The following is a 19,611-nucleotide window of genomic DNA, read 5'->3' on the forward strand; positions in this document are numbered from 1 at the left end:
ACATCTGCTTCCCTGATCAAACTAAATCAAGCAGTGTTTTTCTGGTGCAAAGACCACTGATAAAGAAATAGAAAGGGCATTAAAGGCACAATACGGATTACTGTCTAACTATTAACAAATTAATGATTCTAGGATAAAAATTATCTATAATATAAAATGCTGTTTTAGCTTAAGTATGTGTAGATTGAAGCCTGCTCTCTATTCCAAAGTGTGATTGAAAGAAGCCTTTTAGAAGATGGGAGTATTTGAAGCTAATTTTACTTTACAAAGAAAGCACTGAGGGCAGTAATAAAGACTTCAGTGAAGAAGTCTTAAAAATCAGACCTAACTAAAGAAACATTAAGCAGGAAGCTAAGCTAACTGATTAACGTAACAAGTGATCTTCCTACTTATAAATATTGACCATTGCAGGTGGTTTGAATGTACATACATATCAAGCATTTCTTTTGAAATATTAGGAATCAAAGTACCAAGACATTCCTCTTCCCATTTTTTTGTTTCTTTGTCCCCTTTCTTCTTTTTATGACCAATTATTAGAAACTGCAAAAAATATAGTTTATGTTCAGTAAACATTTAAAACAAATACCATCTTTTTCAGACCTTAAGACACACCTAGATTTTAGAGGAGGAAAATAGGAAAAATATTTTGAGGCAAAAAATGTGGTAAAATATTTAATAACATGTATAACATAATATTTCACCAATGTAAATAGAAACAGAACTCAACAGCAGCATTAACAACCATCATTCTTCCCAAATTTGGAGGGGGTTGTATGTCTTATAGTCTGAAAATATGGTAAGTGATGACTATTTGATAAATAATATAATAGCTTGACAAGTTTTTTAATTCCCAAACTAAATTAAAATTTTCTAATATATAAAATATATTAGAAAATAATATATTTTCTAATTTATTATAATATCAACATATTGCCTTATTATGAAATGATAATTGGAAAGAATGAAAACAAGATAAAATGGCATGTGTCTTTTTAGAACCCTCAGACAGAATATTTCATTTTCTCTCTTTTGCTGCAGTGGGACTTTCTATCTACTATGTATTTTAAACTGCTTTACCTGATCTACCTGAAACTAAGGGGACTACTATACCAGGACCTTGTACAAATCTCATGAAATTTTTGCAAAGGAAGGTGGCATATTTTCTTTCCAGACAATTTTTATAGTATCAGTAAACCAATAAAACAAAAAAACTTTTTTTTCCTAAGGAGAAGAAAAAGGAAATTGGGGAGGGAACTAGAACTTGTAGACTTGAAGACCCTCCCCACCTTACACACACTAGGACTGACCAGAACAACCTGGACAGAGTAGTGAAATGACCCATGTATAGACTCTGGTGACCAAGTGGGTACTGGTTACATCTGAACTTATTTTTCTTTTAAGTATTAGCACTTTTTGTTTTATAAATATAATTTCCCTTATAACAAAGAAACAAGAGTTTATTTTCCATTGCAGCAACTCAATGTAGCATCTAGACTATGCATTCTACATAATACATTAATATCCACAGTGGCCATGAAAAGTAGGGAAAAATCCTCGATCTCTCTCTGGGAAATCTGTCCTCTGCTCTATTCACTGCTGATGACAGAGTTCCAAGGGTGGCCAACCAGGACTGTCAGGCACAGTTTTCAGCAGCTCTGACTAAGGAAGCATGTGTAGGCCTTTTAGCCAGTGTCAAATAAATCCAAACAACAAGAAATGAGCATTTTAAATACTGTCTTAAGATATGTTTTTAGAAAAGCCCATATTTATTCAAATTACTTTTTTCAGGACTAAAATACTTATATTAGGAACCAAAATTATTTTTAGTAATCTTTAGCTTTTCAATCTTATTTTAGAGCCTAGAGGCATGGTGTCCTTCACATTGAGAAAACCACATTCTTATTTGAAGCACAAACACCAAGTAGCCTATTTTCTGTGATAAAGGAAACAATAAATGACTAAGGCATGCATTTTAATATTAATCTAGTGGAATGTAACAAGGTTGAAGACCCTCAAATGAATAGTTAGGGCAGAGATGTGCATTCCTGTTTGTTCTCAGAATAATCTTTGGAATTTTAAAAAACACTGATACCTGTGTCCCACTAAATTAGAGTCTTTGGACTTGGGTATGTATATATGACATTCAGCTACTGTGGAGATTGCTGGTCCACATACTCATTTGGGAGTAATTTCAAACACATTGGCAGCCCACTGAGGCATTCATGAACCACAGTGGAAAGTATATTGGTTAACGGTTATTTTGAAAATATCAGACAGATGCAGCTAGTGCATATGTCCTGGGTTGAACTAGTAAAGGGAATGATTTAATATTATATTCCCCATCCCCACATCTAACTCTAAAAGCTTTGATTTTCCTCGTGGTGTCTACATATTAATCTACTTAACTTAATAGTTTTCAGGTGTATCATCCCACCCAAGCACTATTCACAAAAGTGCGTACTTCTTTAAAAGGTACCAGAGATTCTGAATTATGAGCCTCTTATGATTCTGCCACTTTTATTACACGCATGATAATGTAACTCCACTATAGTAGTATTAATCAAAAAACCCACCGGGCAAACATATTTTAGATGTAAACACCGCATGGCAATGGATGAGAGAAGTACACCACAGGACATTATTTCAAGGTGTTTTGACTTTTAATTCCAACAATTTCTTCTTGTTTTTCCCTGAAAGGATTGTGTTCTAATAAAACAGTACTTTTTCAAAAACTCTTTTCTAAAGCAAATGAAGTTTTTCTATATGGTATTACTTTGCTTTCTATAATATAGTAGATAGAACTTGAATTATTTGAATACAAATTTTCCTGCAAAATTCTCTAGACTAGAAGAGATTATATAAATGCTATTAGATGGTGCCTGTGACAAATATTCAGAGAAAATATTTTAAACTTATTTAATGTTTTAAACTAAAAGATTATGTTAAATGTGTGTTATTAGGGCAGAAAGTTATCACTCGTTTTATTATCAACTAATATTTCATCAAATTTCATCAATCCCTATATTCAGATCATCCTAAAATACAGACAGTACATGGATGCTATAAGAAATTTCAAAATATAAGTATTTTGAGACAAAGGCTATACCTTTTACAAATGGCTAAAGACCTAAAATAGGTATCTTTCTATATTGTACTTCTGAGATACATATCTACATTTCAAAAGGTTTTAATTGGTATTACATGCCTTTTGCAAATGACAATGAAAATCTCTGAAGCTGGGAGTCCTTACTTGTTCACCAGGGGTCTGAATAAAGGGTTTTCACTGTATGTCTACACAAACACATGCTTATGTTTAACTCAGTGTATTGGCAACTTTGGTCTGCAGACACAAGGGCCATTTATGGTATAAATGACGGAAATGTGCTTCGCATGCAACAAAGGTCCAAATTATTAAAAGGTAAATGTTACAAAAATAATGTGTAGTGGAAATGTATCTTTAAAACGGCCTAGAACATTCATTTTTTATATACTTTTCTGCATGAAATCGTATTTTAAAAGCTAACTTGCAGCAGCAACTTTTTTTGGTGACAATTCAATTTTTTGTTCTTTTTGTGGGTGTTCTGTTTGTTTGCAGTCAGATGAGTGAGCCTCATAGCGGTTTGACGCTCAAATGTGCCAAGTGTGGAGTAGTTTCAACAACAGCTTTGTCAGCCACCACCGCCAGTAACGCCATGTTAGTCCCAATCATTTACATCTTCTTGTTACAAATCTTTTACAGTGCATGTGAGAAAATGCTATGATGGAAAAAATCGTGTTTGCTAATATTAGAGTTAAGAGAATACTTAAATATTTGTAATTGACAACTGCCTTTGTAACTATTATGGGATTGTCTATAAAAATAAATAAGACTAAGACTATCAAATGTTTATCTGTTTTGTGGTTTCCAAGTTAATGATCTTGGTGCCACATAAAAGAATGCTTTGTTGAAGGGGGGTTTGGCTACTGCCTGGAGAGTGATACTGCCTGGAGAGTGATACACAGCTTTTTAATGTCACTCTCTCTGTCTCTTAACAGGGCGTCCCTTTGGAGCTCCTGTGTGGTTCTGCCCCTTCTGGCTCTGACGTGGATGTCTGCGGTACTGGCCATGACGGACAAACGCTCCATACTGTTTCAAATACTTTTCGCTGTGTTTGATTCATTGCAAGGCTTTGTGATAGTCATGGTCCACTGCATTCTTCGGAGAGAGGTAAACAATATAATTCTTGTGAGAGAGACAAATGACGCCTAGTAGAGTATCTCCTTGTTAACAAATATCTTTTAGTATCATGATCTTCAGATTAAAGCTAGTCTTCTCTAAAGACAATCATTTGGGAGTCAAAAGCTAAAATGAAGTTCTAAGGCAAAGTTCAAGAGGGCTCCTTGGACTATGGGAGTGATGAATTAAAACATGTTGGACTGCACAAGGGAAAACCCAGTCAGAAGTGCCAAGAACCAGGGAGAATAGGAGCAAGGGAAACTGTGATGGAGTCACATGTATAGATAAGTCTGTTAGAAAAACTGGTGGATAAGAGGGTAAGGTGCCATATTTATAAAAGGTACAGTTCATAAACATAGTGTAATATTTCTTAAACCCATTCCCTAACTTGTGCATCTGTACACAGCATATCCCCAGTCCCACATACTTAACTAATTTATATTGAGATGGAAATGTTGAAGACTAATAAACAGTTCTTTGGTCTCTATACTAAGTTGAGGATCAGGTTACTGTAAAGATGATTTGGATGTGGATATTTATGCTCAGAAAATACAAGAAAAGTGCACAGTAGAGCATGATAGGGAAGAATTGTAAGCTATAATGACAGCATTTCTCCAGAACATAACTGAAGTTATTGTCAGCAGTGAGGGAAAGAGGTGATCCTTCAAAGCTGAGACACTAACTTGCACCAAAACCATCCAGAACAGCGATTGATTTCAGCCTTGACTTATTGACAGATCAAGTATTATTTTCCAATCAGTGCAAAAATTATTCAGAGTGCTTGCAGGCACTGACACAATATTTACAAGGCTTATGAGTCACTTTAGCATTTACTGTGGGGATGGTGGTAACCAAAACACACAATGACACAGTGCCATGCTAATAATTGTACATGGTTTTGCAGTGATGTGTGAAGGTAACCAAAGGGTTTTTTTTGTTTGTTTGTTTTTTCACCTCATTTACCAGATGGGGAAGACAATATTTCTGGGCTACTTTAGTATGATACAGATGGCAGCAGTAAACCCATATGTGTATTCTAAGAACATTATATGCTGAAAAATAATGAAAACAAAAAGATAATGACTTCACATTGCAAAAAGAGGTTATCTCATCATTTTAAAAATTTGTTCTAATTCACACTTGCCAAGCTTGGCTTTTTCCTTATCACAAATTTCTACCAGCATTAAAAATCTTCCAAGTATCAAATTCTTTTTTAAAAGATTTTTACTTATTTATTTATTTTTAGAGACAGGGGAAGGGAGAGAGAAAAGTAGCTATCAGCTGCCTCTCACATGCCCTGCCAACCAGTGACCCAGCCCGCAGCCCGGGCATGTGTCCTGACCAGGAACTGAAACAGAGACTTTTCAGTTTGCAGGCCAGAACTCAATCAATACACTGAACCACGCCGGCCAAGGCCCAAGCATCAAATTCTTTATAGACCAATGTTAAATAAAATTTAAGAGGAAATCAAATAATTTAGGCTGTATGTTCTCCAACTATAACTTTTATATGGGTCTTTTGTATTCATATTATCTCTAATATGTTTAACAAAACTGTTCTGAGTATACACATGATATGCACTTTTGACAACTTAAGGATGAATGGTGTGGGTTTTAAGCAAGATACATGATATATCTACATGCAGTTTTCCAAAGATATTAGTACTTTAGGTGTTAAAGAGGAGAAAAGTGTCCCATCTCTAAGTAAGTCTCAGCAAGTCTCAGTTTTTCTTCAGAAATGAGCTTTCACCTGGCTAGGTGGCTGAGCTGGTAGAGCATCATCCTGAACACCAAAAGGTTGTGGGTTCAATTCCCAGTAGGGATGAGTGCAGGAGGCAACAGATTATCGTTTCCCTCACATTTATCTCTCTCTCTCTCCCCCACTATATTCTCAGGAGAGGATTAAAAAAAACAAGAAATAGCTTTCAAGATAGCATTAGACTATGATCAAAACATTCAGGTTTAAAAAGTGACATTTTGATGGCTTATTATCAAATTTTTGCTGCTTACATGAAGAAAAATATTCACAAATATTTATTTCTATCAAAACTATTTTTATACTTGCTAATTGGACTGATAACTGTGAAAACATGATTTAAGGATAATTAAATTAAGTCATATGATAAATGCTTCTGCTAAAATAGGTGTCTGTAAATATGTTTTCTGTATTATTGGGAAGTAAAATTATGGTTATTGGCCCTGTTATTGTTGCATTTGCAATGATTAGTTCAAATTGAATAATTCTATAGCTTATAAATTAGTAGTAGTGTCATAACTCACTTTCATTCCAACACTGAAATAAAAAACTAAATATCCAATATTCTCCCATTGAACCTTAGACATAAGTACACAGAGATTTGAATTATAAGGCAAGTCTCTGTCACATTTCCTCAGAGGAAATTATTACTTAAAAACCAAATGAGTCTTCTTTAGAATTGTAAATTCCAAGGACCTTATCATAAGGAGGCCTCTTTGGGTTCACAGAAATCTTTTTGAACTTGTAAATGTACATTGCCTGACACTAGCAATGGGTCTACCTCAAATTACTTGTGATTACACTTCCCTAACACTTACCACAACCCAGGAGAACAGAAGCATTTTCCCATGTCCTTGGTGTCTCCTATGAATAGAACATTCCACAAAAGTACACCAGAGCAAAGTAACTAAGTAGCTACCTGTAAAATGTTGGCTAATGACTCCCATCTATTAATGTACTTGATAGCTATAGAAGCCCCTTACTAAGCAGTAAGGATACAGTATTATCTTCACTGCTTATTTCACTTTAAAATATTTTCTTCACAATAATTCAAGAAAATTTATATGGATTTTTTCCTTAAAAGTATATAAGAAATATCATTTTAAATTTAGAGACTGGATAAGAGATATACACATTTCTGTGTATTTTTTAACTTTTTAAAAAATCCTCACCCAAGGATATATATTTATTGATTTGAGAGAGAAAGAAAAACAGCAATTGATTTCCCCCACTTAGAGCCCCAAGTAGATGGAACCCACAATCTTGATACGTGCCCTGAGTGGAAATCAAACCTGCAATCTTTTGGTGAATGGGGCACTTCTCCAACCAACTGAGCCACACAGCCAAAGATCTGCTGTATTTTGCCACATGTAATGAGCACTTTTTTGCCCAAATTTTTGAGGGAAAAATAAAGATGCATGTTATACATGGTATAATGATTACATGTTATGGGTATGATAATGGGTTTAATAATCCCATGTATAACATGCCCAAAAACGTGGGTGCACATTACACATGGCAAGATACGGTATTTATTTTTGATACACACTAACATATTTGGTTGTTTTTAGTCTTTAATGATTGTTCCAAGGTGAGTTCAAATGGCTTTACCCATATTTGCTTTTGTGATCTTCCTGTGAAAGAGGTGGATATGCACAGGGAAGGAACGTAGCCTTGCTGTTTAAGAAGGACAGAAGAAATTAAATACTCTAACTGTGCCATTTTAAATGTCATATGTTTGGGGCTTAATTTATTTGATAGTGCCTTTGCTTTTAGTGGTTCAATTTTATAACCAAAATTATTTCAAGTCAGGAAGGAAGGGAGAAATCACTCTGGTACTGTGAACTCCATTACAGTCCACTTTAAAAAAAAAACAAGTTTATTATTTGCTTAACAATTTATTGTGACCTCTAGAGCTGACATCTTAATAATTAAATTTCATAAAAATTTGTATATTTGAAAATATGGTTTCTTCTTCTGGAGCACCTTTCTCTTTTAAATTACTTTGGTAGATGCCTCTGACAAAAGAGAAAACAAAAGAGGCAATAAGAATTTTTTTTAAAAATTAGACTGATTTATCACAACACATCACTTTTAGTAGTAAATCCTCGATCTCAGTCTAGTATGTGAAATACCTGGTAAGAATGAATCGAGTAGCATATAGATGCTTTCCTTCATTGACCAGTCACTTCCTGATTAGAGTTCATTTGCATTAAGCACACGAGGACATTTACTATTTACTGTTCTCCACATTGCTATGGAAATTCAAACTACAAGGGAGTTAAGAAATCTTTGAACTAGTTTCTGTTGCTAGGAAACCACTTTCTTGTTGCCTGCACATTCTTCTCATCTCTCCCGTCTCTGGCTGTGCCTGGCTTTAAGACAGTCTTACAATTTGATGTCAGAGGGGGGAAATAACACGATTGTGACCAAAATAAACTACAATAACCCCTTTCACTACATGGAGGGGAAAAAGGAAAATGCTGAAATGGGTAATTTTGTTGTATCCCCCTTTGAGGACCCTGTGGCTGTTGTGTACAATCGGTGGCAGGGCCAGCCCCTCTCATCTCCTTCCCCAGCACTGGCAGGAGGTCCAGGCTGCACAAGATGCAGTCCCAGATCTTCATCCAAACCCATAAAGCTATTTTGTAGCAAAACACTTAAAATAAACATGAGCAGATTTTTCTTTCTTTCTCCCACTTGCCTGTACCATTTACTTTTATTTTTATTTTTTGCCAATTTCCCATTTGGTTTTCATTTCTATAAAGAGTATAGATAAATTAAATAATTTACAAACACATGTCAGTGAATTATAAAACAGACAAGCCTCCTTAACTATCTTATCTAAACTCAATATTCTTCACAAGTAAAACATTTTTTAAAAAGTTAATGAAGACAATACTGGTGAAATAACTAGAAAGCAATTTAAAAAGAGGTCATATTGCAAATGATACAGTGCAGAAGGAGAATTGCATGAAAGTCGGAGCTTAACTATTTGCATAGGTAGGGCTAGTTACAGTGAAAGGTTTTATCCCTTAATAAGGAGTGGGCAGGACTTTCACTTGGTCATTGAAGATGAGGGAGTAGGTGACAGACTTCACACATGTAATAAATAGGTCCTGGAAAGGAGGGGCATGATGCTGTGGAGAATTGGGAAGTGGAAGTTTCAAGTAGAGGCAGATGAAGAGTGGTTACTGGGCACGTGTATTCCACAGAATGGAGTTTATGGTGAATCATAGAAACTTCATTTTTCTCTGGGGCCACCTGGGGCACCTGAAGGCATAAAGCAGGTGATATAATTCTGGACATAGAGTGATTTTTAATGGCTATAACTGCAGCATCAAGAGAAAGACAATACTGATGACATTTGAGTATTGATTAAGCAATGTTTTAAAGCTTTCTTGTTTGGATATTTAGTTGCCATGGTGAGAGGCCACTGTGAGTGCTGTCATGAAGGAAGTTCAATAGATTATAAAGAGTGAGTGGCTCAAGGTGGGAGGGTTATGGTACTCATCCTAATGTTTTTAGCTTGCTCAGAAGAAAGTTGTGTATGAACAAGGCTTTAAAGGAGAATGGAGTGGATTGCTAAGAGCTTTATCTTTTTCAGGCTGAACTGAAGGGTCAAAAAGAAATATGGCTGTAAAGATTTAAAAGGTTTTACAGATTTTGTTTTGTTCTGTTTTGTTTTGAATACATTAGGATGTGTATCTGGAAATGGGAGAATGGCTAAATTTACCACTATAAAGCTGGCCTTTACTAGAACAGGCACCTTTACATAGGACACAGACATGACACAAGCAAGGTGGATAAGTTCATAATCCTGTGTACTTTTCCAAAAGTCACCAAACTCCTTTGGCCCAAAGCCATCCCATTTCTTACGCAGGGGAATATAAATCCTTCCTCTTTTTCCACATTAGGTTTTCCTGACTTGAGCATCATGGCAATTCTATCATAAACATTTGCATCTGTCTTAACCTGCACGTGTGGTTCTCTGAATTCATTCAGAGGTTTAGGAGCTTAACAAGATCATATAATCAGATGAATACAATGGCCCTGTGAACAAACTGAGACACAGAGTTCATGGCAGAGGCTGGCAAACTCTGGCATGTCTGCCAGGTAGTGTCCAACCGTAGCTTGCTATCACCCAGAATTCCGAGCCCCTTGCCATCCCACTTCACTTTCCTTTCAGAACCCTAAGTTCTGCTTTGCAACTTGGTTAAACTAGTGGCAGGAGTTGAATATGTCTTAAACAAAGGTCTAAAATAAATTTAAGAGCCCTGACTGATGTGACTTGGTTGGTTGGGTGTCATCCCACAGAGTGCAAGGTCTCAGGTTTGATTCCTGAGCAGGGCACACGCCTAGGTTGCAGACTCATCCCGGGGGTCAGGGCGTGTACAATGTAGCATCCAGCAAACTCGAGAACAAATATCGGAGACTTTCAGGGTATCAAAGATGTTACTTTATTGCCCAAGTTTAACCTGCGCAGGGGCGAACTCTCGGAGTGTCCAGTGACACAGTGCCCACAAGGATCTGCAAACGAGAGCCGCGCCGAGCGCTTACAACTACGTTCTTATATATGGGCGGGCAAGCAAGCATTATACAGAAGCAGATTTGGCAGTTAGTAATTCGTTTACAAAGACCGCGCGCGGGAATTTCAAACCAAGCATTCTTGCATAAGGCGGAAAGGCAGGATGTTTGTTCATTAACCTAGTAATCTCCTGGCTCTAGCTAGCTAGGTTCCTATTTTCTCATTAAAAACTACAAAGCACTGCTTATCTAGCCTACCCAGGGGAGAGCGTCTGCCAGACACAGGATGTTTGTTTTAACTGTACTCTGTCTCTTTTATCATTTCTTTTCAGCTACAATGTGGTTCTTGTCTATTAAGGTTAAAATTTAGTTCTTAATTTCCTTGTTCCCAACATACAAGACAACCTATCAATGTTTCTCGTTCTCACTGATAATTTCATTCCCTCCCTTTCCCTCTCTCTTTAAAAATAAATATTTTAATGTTTAAAATTCTAAATGCTTGATCTGCTAAAAAAAAAAACCCTCCATTTTAAAAGGTAAATCTAAGAAATAAGAGGTCATGAATTTTTATTTTTTGCCTCAAAGTGAATGGCATGAGGCTACCATGAAATATTTTCTGTGAAGGCATGGGTGGTAGTGGTTGGCGGGTAACTTCCCTTTTTTTCTCACTTGTGTGCTACAGAAATGCTGTTACATCTTTCACATCATGTATGCGAAATGTTATCTGGGAATGGCATCTGCCCCCCAAAACTGATGCAAAAAGGAAAAAACAATTTTTAGACTGAGTGGAAGATCCTTTAGGTGTTGGAGGGTTCCAATAGAAAGTCATTAGGACTGAAATTCGGGACAGAAGTCCATATTTTTTCTTCAATCTATAGCAAATGGCGAACCATTTCTGTTTATTTCCTTATCAGAGAAGTCAGGCAATATTTTAATAATGTGAAGTCATTTGTGTTGCTTATGTCACTTGGCAAAATACACATAAAATTGAGAACAATCTTACTTGTTCACTTAATGATTGTGTGCTACAGAAATACTTTTACATCTTTCAGATCATGTATGCGAAATGTTATCTGGGAATGTTATCTGGAATGTTCTATATGAAATTTAATGTGATTAGAAAGAACCAAGGCATTTGTTCAAATATGAATCCAGAAACAATAGTTGACATTAGAGTCATGAAAAAAAATACACAACATATAAATAAGAAACTCCCTTTACTTCTCCAGTAACAATAACAATCTCAAATTCTTTCAAGAATGTAACTTCCTCTTTTTTTTGCGGTGGGGGAGGGGAGGGGTGGTTAGTGTTTAAGTGATCCTAGAATAACTGGAGGTAAAACTGTCTTCTTAAAAGGTGAAGATTTGAGGTCTGAGCTACTAGGTGCTAAATACAGAGCCTTTCAAACAGTGCAGCTCTTTCCTGAGATGATTCTCTCAATGGCAAGGCTGCCAAACAGCACCCCATGCTCTTCCCCAGCAATCTCCAAAGCTGGCACAGGCTTTCAGTCACACTCTGCCAAGCTGCCTTCAGAGCGAGGACCAACCGAGAAGTCCTCAGGCAGCTGCTGCAGAGCTGAACCAAACAGCTCTCCCTGTGGGAGAGAGACAGGAGCAAGACACATCCTAGCAAACCTCTTTGCACTCATGTCTCATCCAGGAATCCATCTATTATAAAAGGTTTTATAGCTTTTTCTGGAATTTTTAGACCAGCACCTAGCAGGAAGTAGTCAGGGAAACTTTAGTGGTGCTCTGGTAAGATACTTTCAGAAAACAACCTTGACAGCTTATTCTTTCCACCTCACCTTATTTTTGAGGATGTTTCTGGCCGTTCTGTTTTTCATTTCACAACTTTACATTAGAGTTCCTTGAAGTTCCCTAAACATTTCAAGGCTATTTACATATTCTTTACTACTCCCCACCCCTACCCCCATACTTTTTAATCCTCTGTCTGGGTATAAATCAGGGTGAAAGACTTATGGCAGAGTTTTATAAAGACAGGAAATTTTGCAGTCTAGATTTTAATTGTGCCATAATCTATGTTACATATTTAATGATTCAAGACAGGTCCATTTAAAAATTGCATTTACTATTCTAACATAAATTTTGAAAACACTGTGATTGCAATGTTACAATGAACTTAATATCTAAAAATAAATTTTAAATTGTTACCTGAAATAAAGGATTTATTATTCATAAATCATTAACCTAAAGAGCTTAAATAATAAATATCTGACTATTCTAATGATTATTTTTCTTTAATTTTAATCACAAAGCAAGAAAGACACCAAGACTGTTATTGTCCAGCATTATAAATATGACCCTTGGCACAGATTTTAATTTCAGGGTGATACAGCCAGATCTACACTCTGACTTTACGTGTTTGTTTTCTGCATTTTCTTGTTGCCTGGGATTAAAGTTCTTACAGACTTTTAAAGTTTTTTCAGTTGTTCTCCATTAGTACCATTCACATTGATTGACCAAAGATGTCTCTCTCTATTTGCCTGATACAAAAGTCAATTATCAAAATGTGTTTTCTTTTTGGCTTTTAAAAAAATTGTTGTTCAAGTACAGTTTTCTGCTTTTTCCCCCATCCCTGCCGAGCCCTCCCCACCTCCCTCCTGCTTCCACCCCACCTTGTTATTGTCCATGTGTCTTTATACTTGTTCCTGCAATCCCTTCACCCTTTTCCCCTGAAATTCAAAATGTTTCTAAATAGCTACAGATGCACTTTCCTGGTGCTGTCTTGCCTGAAGCACCTTTTTCTGGGATAAGGAAACAGCAGTGTGAAATCTAATCTAATTATTCTTCTCTGATAGTGTTGGACAAATATTTAAGGTTAATCTACCTAGATTGCATATACACATTTTTAAGATTTTTTAAAACAGCATTTGGAATAAGTGGAATTTCTCCCACAAATTTTTCTGAATTAGAGACTTCTAACACTTAAATTATGGTATTTACATTACCATTAAAATGACCTTGAATTTACTAGAGGATTTTTATGCTTTTCTGCTTTATATTTCTTCTAAATAGCATAGACTGACTTATGAAGTTGACATCATTCTGCAGTATAGAAATGCCCTTAGTCCATTGTCATATTTGGGAGTTTGGTAGTTTAAGACACTGATTTGTATGTAGTTTAAGACACTGATTTGTATGTATGTGTAATATAAAAAAATAGGGTTTTTTGTATTTCCTTCAAGCTATCAGATAGTTGGTTTTTAAAAGAAGCGTACAGAAGTTGCTTTTGCATATTTTATTGTGAGACAAAACTATCCTTGACAGCTACACTCTGAAGGTCTGAAAATAGAGTGGTTAGTGAGCACCAGTTAAATTAATGTTTGGTATTACCAAGTGCCACCTTTATATTTTATATATGCTAGTATTCAGAAATAGAAAACAGTCTTTATGTGACAGTTCTCAGAAGACAACATTTTCTAACATATTTGTCTCCCTTTATAAATTTGCTTTAACATTATCTCAGGGCACAAAGAAAAAAATTAGCAGGTACCTCTCTATTGACATTGGTTCTTAGGAGTTTTTTTCCTAAAAATATATGCTTTCTGAGTGGTTTCCCCAGTGCAAATTCCTGCATAGCAAACAGTGCTAATTATCAATTTTTTATTATTACTATATTACATATCAGGCAACTCCTCATTCTTTTTTTCCCCAGGAAATCCCAGATTTAGAAACATTAGAATCAAAGAATGGGAAAGAGGTCAGACAGCTCCCTTAGTTTACTTCTATTGTGACCTCATCACCAGGACAAGAACGTGAGGTAGAGAAATGCAAGTGGACAAAAGTCTCCTGACTGAACTATTTAGCCATGTCACTTTTCACATCTTGCAATTTGGGAACAAGACTGCTAATGACTTATGGTAGGGGAGAGAGGAGCTGAAAACAACTTAATAGGCTATGCTGTTTCTTTTAAGGTTTTATTTATTTATTTTTAGAAAAAGGGGAAGGGAGGGAGAAAGAGAGAAAGAAACATCGATCAGCTGCCCCTCATACACATCCTGACCAGGGATCAAACCCAAAACCCAGGCATGTGCCCTGGCCAAGAATGGAACCAGCGATCTTTCGTTTTGTGGGATGCTGCCCATGCAACTGAGCCACGCTGGTGTGGGCGAGGCTCCGATTTTTTCTGTCTAACATATACGCTATGTACATCTCACAACAAAACAGTGCTAGGATATTTTATATCAGTGCTTTTTAAAGTAAACATCATTGTGTTTTACCTTGGCAGTCTCTCCAATGGTGCTTCAGCAAAACAGGCAAAATGCCACTGCATCCATGCATCGTTTAACCCAGTAAAACAGATTATAATAAACTAGAAGAAGAATGTCAATATTGTGGAGTCAGGAAAACAAAATATGAGTAAAATGACTTTGCCATTGGCTGAGATAAGAAGCTTGTAAGGATGTTTGTCAACAGCTTGTTAGGAGCCTAATGAGCCACAGAAAGTGGAAAGGACACGCTGATGCGGAGGCATCATGTGATCAGAATAACTATGGATCCTGTGTTTGTTATTCATCTATTTATGTATATTCACTTGTTTAATAAAAGGTATAATGTTCTTCGAATTTCCTTGTGATATGTTTGTTCTTTACTCAGAATCCAATTGTGAATGGATATTATGGAAGTTTGGCTTTTCCAAGAGACTTTTTATCCCCTCCCCTAAGGCAATCAATCAGAAACAAAACCATTTTGTTCTCGTTTTGTTTTACTGTGTTTTAAGGTCAGGACATGTAGCACCTAAAGGGAGACAAGAAGTAGTCTCACCAGTAGGATCCCTTACAGTAGACATAAAAGGAAAATTCCCAAATCTATTTCAGTTGTAAGATCACTGAGTAATCTCATTTTTCACAATGTGTAGAGATGTTATAAAGATCAGTCCATACCAAATAGTAAATCCCCCTGGAAAGACACATATTGTTTGTAACAGTGGAAATAAATCTGCCTTCTGGTAAGATTTATTAGTGTTGAGCCAGACATAGCCATTTTGATAGCTGAGGAGTTCCCAACACTTCCCTCTATAGATTGTGACAAGTGATAAATTTCCTTGGCACAGAGCAAAGTCTAGGTACACCAGTAGTTGCATTAGGTAATAAACAAAATGGGTATCAGATTATATAAAAACAGTGATAACTGCTTTCTCAGTAGACATTATCTAATCATTCCTAAGAGAGAAGGAAATTAACATTTGTCTTTTTTTTTTTTCACAGGTTCAAGATGCATTTAGATGCCGACTGAGAAACTGTCAGGATCCAATCAATGCTGATTCTTCAAGTTCTTTTCCTAACGGGCATGCTCAAATCATGGTAAGTTTTTATTTTCCCTCCAATTGTTGATTGAGTTATGATTTCTCAAAAAAAATAAATATTTTTTGATATGATAAATGGCTTTATTTTATTGCTGTTCAAATACAGTTGTCTCCATTTTCCCCCACCAACAACATGCTTATGCAAAGTAGTGTCAATGTCCCATTTTGAGTGACTTAGGCTTTAGTTCATTAATAGACTTAGAACTCTGATGCCAGACAACTATTCTGCCTGGATTGCTTAGGAGTCTACGATCTGTTACTGGCCCCATGGCGTATTAAGTGTCGGGCTTCTGTGCTACACCAAAGAGTATTTTCATCCTTGCATGAAGTTAGGGATAACAATCTGTCTATAGAATCTTGTTTGTTTACAGATGAGAACTATGGACCTGTACTTCTAGTCTTAAAGCAGTGGTTCTCAGCCTTGGTTGCACATTAAAATCCACTCTCCAGACTAATGAGATCAGAATCTCTGGTTTGGGACCCAGGAATTGGTGGTTCCAATGTGCAGCCTCCCATGAGAACTGTGCCAAACTAAAAAGGGTAGCCACACTTCCAGTAAAAGTCAGTTACTGTACATAAGCTCTGACTATTGTTGAGATTAAGGGGTACTTTAGGCATAACTACATTGGTATATTTTAGAAATAATTTTTAAACTGTGTCATTAAAACCAAGAGGGATTTTTATAATATATAGACAAGGGTGTTCAACCTTTTGGTGTCTCTGGGCCACACTGGAAGAATAGTTGTCTTGGGCTACACATTAAATATACTATGACACATAATTCAAAAAAAATCTTATGTTTTAATTAAATTTACAATTTTGTGTTGGGCCATATTCAAAACCATCCTGAGCTGCATGTGGCCCGTGGGCCACAGGTTGTATACCCCTGACAGGGTCCGGCACAAATAATGCCCCTGTTTTATTACATAAAAATCTTTTATTACTAAATTATAAGCATGTAATTCTGTAACATAACAACATCACACTCAAGCACACCACGTGACATTTTAGGTGAAATGTTCAAATTGCTGTCCATCTGATGCGAGAAATTCATGTACCCTGCCAACCACATTCAGTGGCATAACTGCTGCTGGGGCCTGTATATTTTTAAATTAAATGTATTGGGGGTAACATTGGTTAATAACATTAAGTAAGTTTTAGGTGTGCAACTGTATAATATATATTTCATTGTGTGTTTACCACTCAAAGTCTAATCTTCCATCACCATATACTTGTCCCCCTTTACTCTCTTGTCCTATCCTCACTCCCTCTTGCCTTCTGGTAACCACCAGAATGCTGTCTTATGAGTTTGTTGCTTTTTGTTTTGTATACCATGTATTAATGAAATCATATAGTTCTTGCATTTGATTTATTAATGCTTTTTTGATTAGACAACATAAAAATAGTCCAAATGATATGCTAGTAACATTTAAGTAATACTTCAGAAGGAATAATTAATTCCATATTAAAAACAAGACAAATACTAATTTCTTGAATTTAAAATATTGGTCTAATTTAATTTTACCATTATAAAAATAAACTGATTTGTTTAAAATAGAAGTTTGAGGAAAACATGAGGCTGGAACTAAACTCAAGCTGCTTCTAGGCCAGATTAGTATTGCTTCATCTTCAATTTTAATTCCTAAGCCTGAAAGCCTTTTGTCACATTTAAGTGAAAATGAGTCATTAGAAAAGTCTGGTTTGACTGTTTAAGGGTTTGGCAGAGCTGTATTATAAGACACTACATTGCATGCATTACACTACATATAAATAATATATGCAAAGTGAATGCTTTAAAAATACAAATAACAAAGACATTATTGAAGTATATTCGTAATAGTGCCCATTTTAGTTTTTTCGCTATGGTTTAAGGAATTCCTTAAAATTCTGGCCTTGAAGATGACAATGGGTATTGTATTGCCTTATCAAAATTGCGTGTCATGTTCCCATTGATTTTATTCAACATTTGGTCTCTAAGAAATACTCTTGAAGACAATTGGATTATTCCTTAAGAAAATTTCTTTGTACAAAGCAATAACCTGGTAATACCTGGTCAGATATCTGTAAGCTTCAGATAATCTGGTTAGTAAGAGTTACTTGATGTCTGTATTGAATGATGATTCTGTACCTTATTATTTGTTACAGACAGACTTTGAAAAGGATGTAGACATTGCTTGTCGGTCAGGTAAGAATATTTGAATTTTGAAACTGTAATCATTAGAGATATTAAATCATTTTTCATGGATTTTGATTTTAAAGAAAATGCTATGGTTTGCACATCACATATTTATGTGGTGAATAGAATACTCAGGGTTCTATTCATAAATAAAATCTTTCAAATAAAAATACTGTACTGTCACAGCAGAATGGGAGTGGGGAGGGAATGACAGAGAAAGTGAGGAATGAGAAACTAAGAAGGGTTTGTTGGGAGCACCGTGACAGCAGGAAAGCATTGACTTGAAAACATAAGCCTCCCCATTCCACCATTTACTGATCATCAGGTGTCTAATGCCCATCCGTCTAGGACCTCTGAACCCTCAGTTTCATGGTCTCTGGAAATTGGGTTGTTCTTGTAAGGATGAAATAACACTGTGTATATGTGTTCCATAGCTGCTGCTGTTCTACTTTTAGAGGAAACAAGAAGAAAGCAGTGGCACACCCTGCCTTGTAGTACTAGTGTCCCATTGACATTGTCCCTGATGGTTGTCCTCCTGCCTGGGGCTAAGATCTCACCAAGAATAGATGACTCAAGAGTTTTAAAGGAAACTACATTTCATTTTGTGGATGATTCCTGTTGTTCAAATGCTCCTTTATTTCGGGACAAAAATATGCCTTATTTTACTTTTTATTCATTGGTTTTACTGTTGCCTTCTAGAACAAGAGTGGATAGCTACTCTATCAAAACATCCCAATATTTGAGAGCAAATGTCATTTTGCCTAATCTAAGTCTTTCTTCTCAAGTCTAAACAAACCATGTTTCCTCATGCATGCTCATAGCACTTTCCCAGGCAGGCATGGTGACCAAAGTATACATATGTATCCAGCACTTATCACAGTTGGCTCTGATACTATGCTATCTACATTTGCATCTGATTACATAGCAGCTGATACTATACTAATGTCAACTAGTTGTCATCTAAAAATCTCTAAAACTTTTTGTAATAGCAGTCAGGGCTTTCCAAGTCTAAGGTTATATAAAGGCTGTGTTCATTTTGTTGCTATTTAATTTCTTGTTTTGTTTTTTTCCTCCTGGAAGAAAAGTCTGTACTTCGCACTTATCTCTATTTGCTATTTCTTACCAGTTTCAGAGTAGCATTCTATTAATTTGAAATTGGCCATTGAAAGTTTGAATTAGAATACCTTCTAAAGCTTCACCTAAACTCTCAATAAAAGAAGTAAATGGGATGAGAATGAGTTCCGAACCCTGCTCTGTAAGGCACCCCCCACCTACCACATTCAGACTCCCTCTGAGTGTAGTTTTCAAATTCAACTCATAACCTTTAAACATCTATTCAGAGTCTGACATCACAGAGTTGTCATAATCACAAGAATATGAGAGAATAATCTCACAGTCTCATTCCTGAATTCAATCAAAATACTCCATGTAGAGTATCATCATAGCAGAGCAGTAGAATAACTCATTATTTGAGTTTTAATACCCTGTCCTGTTTAATATTTAACAAAATATTGCTAAAAGTGTTTGGTTTCTCAAGTTTACATTTCCCTTTTTGAAAAATTGATCAAATATTTTCCTTTGCTTCACCCACTTTCCATAATTCTCAAAGATC

General features: G+C 35.9%; 1 protein-coding gene across 2 annotated transcripts in view; it reads left to right on the forward strand.

Annotated features, from left to right (window-relative positions):
- The window catches only part of ADGRB3 (adhesion G protein-coupled receptor B3), a 719,215-nt gene that overhangs the window by 667,754 nt on the left and 31,850 nt on the right, over positions 1-19,611 (forward strand). The window contains exons 24-27 of one of the 2 annotated variants that reach the window (XM_045843906.1): positions 3,596-3,694; positions 4,036-4,207; positions 15,726-15,821; positions 17,969-18,008. In XM_045843906.1, the coding sequence (XP_045699862.1) occupies positions 3,596-3,694; positions 4,036-4,207; positions 15,726-15,821; positions 17,969-18,008 (407 nt within the window). The remainder of the gene's footprint in view (positions 1-3,595; positions 3,695-4,035; positions 4,208-15,725; positions 15,822-17,968; positions 18,009-19,611) is intronic. The other variant, XM_045843907.1, reaches the window with a different exon arrangement.

The sequence above is a fragment of the Phyllostomus hastatus genome, unplaced genomic scaffold (assembly GCF_019186645.2).
Source record: "Phyllostomus hastatus isolate PE091 unplaced genomic scaffold, TTU_PhHast_1.1 phas_contig_40, whole genome shotgun sequence".
Taxonomy (NCBI): domain Eukaryota; kingdom Metazoa; phylum Chordata; class Mammalia; order Chiroptera; family Phyllostomidae; genus Phyllostomus; species Phyllostomus hastatus.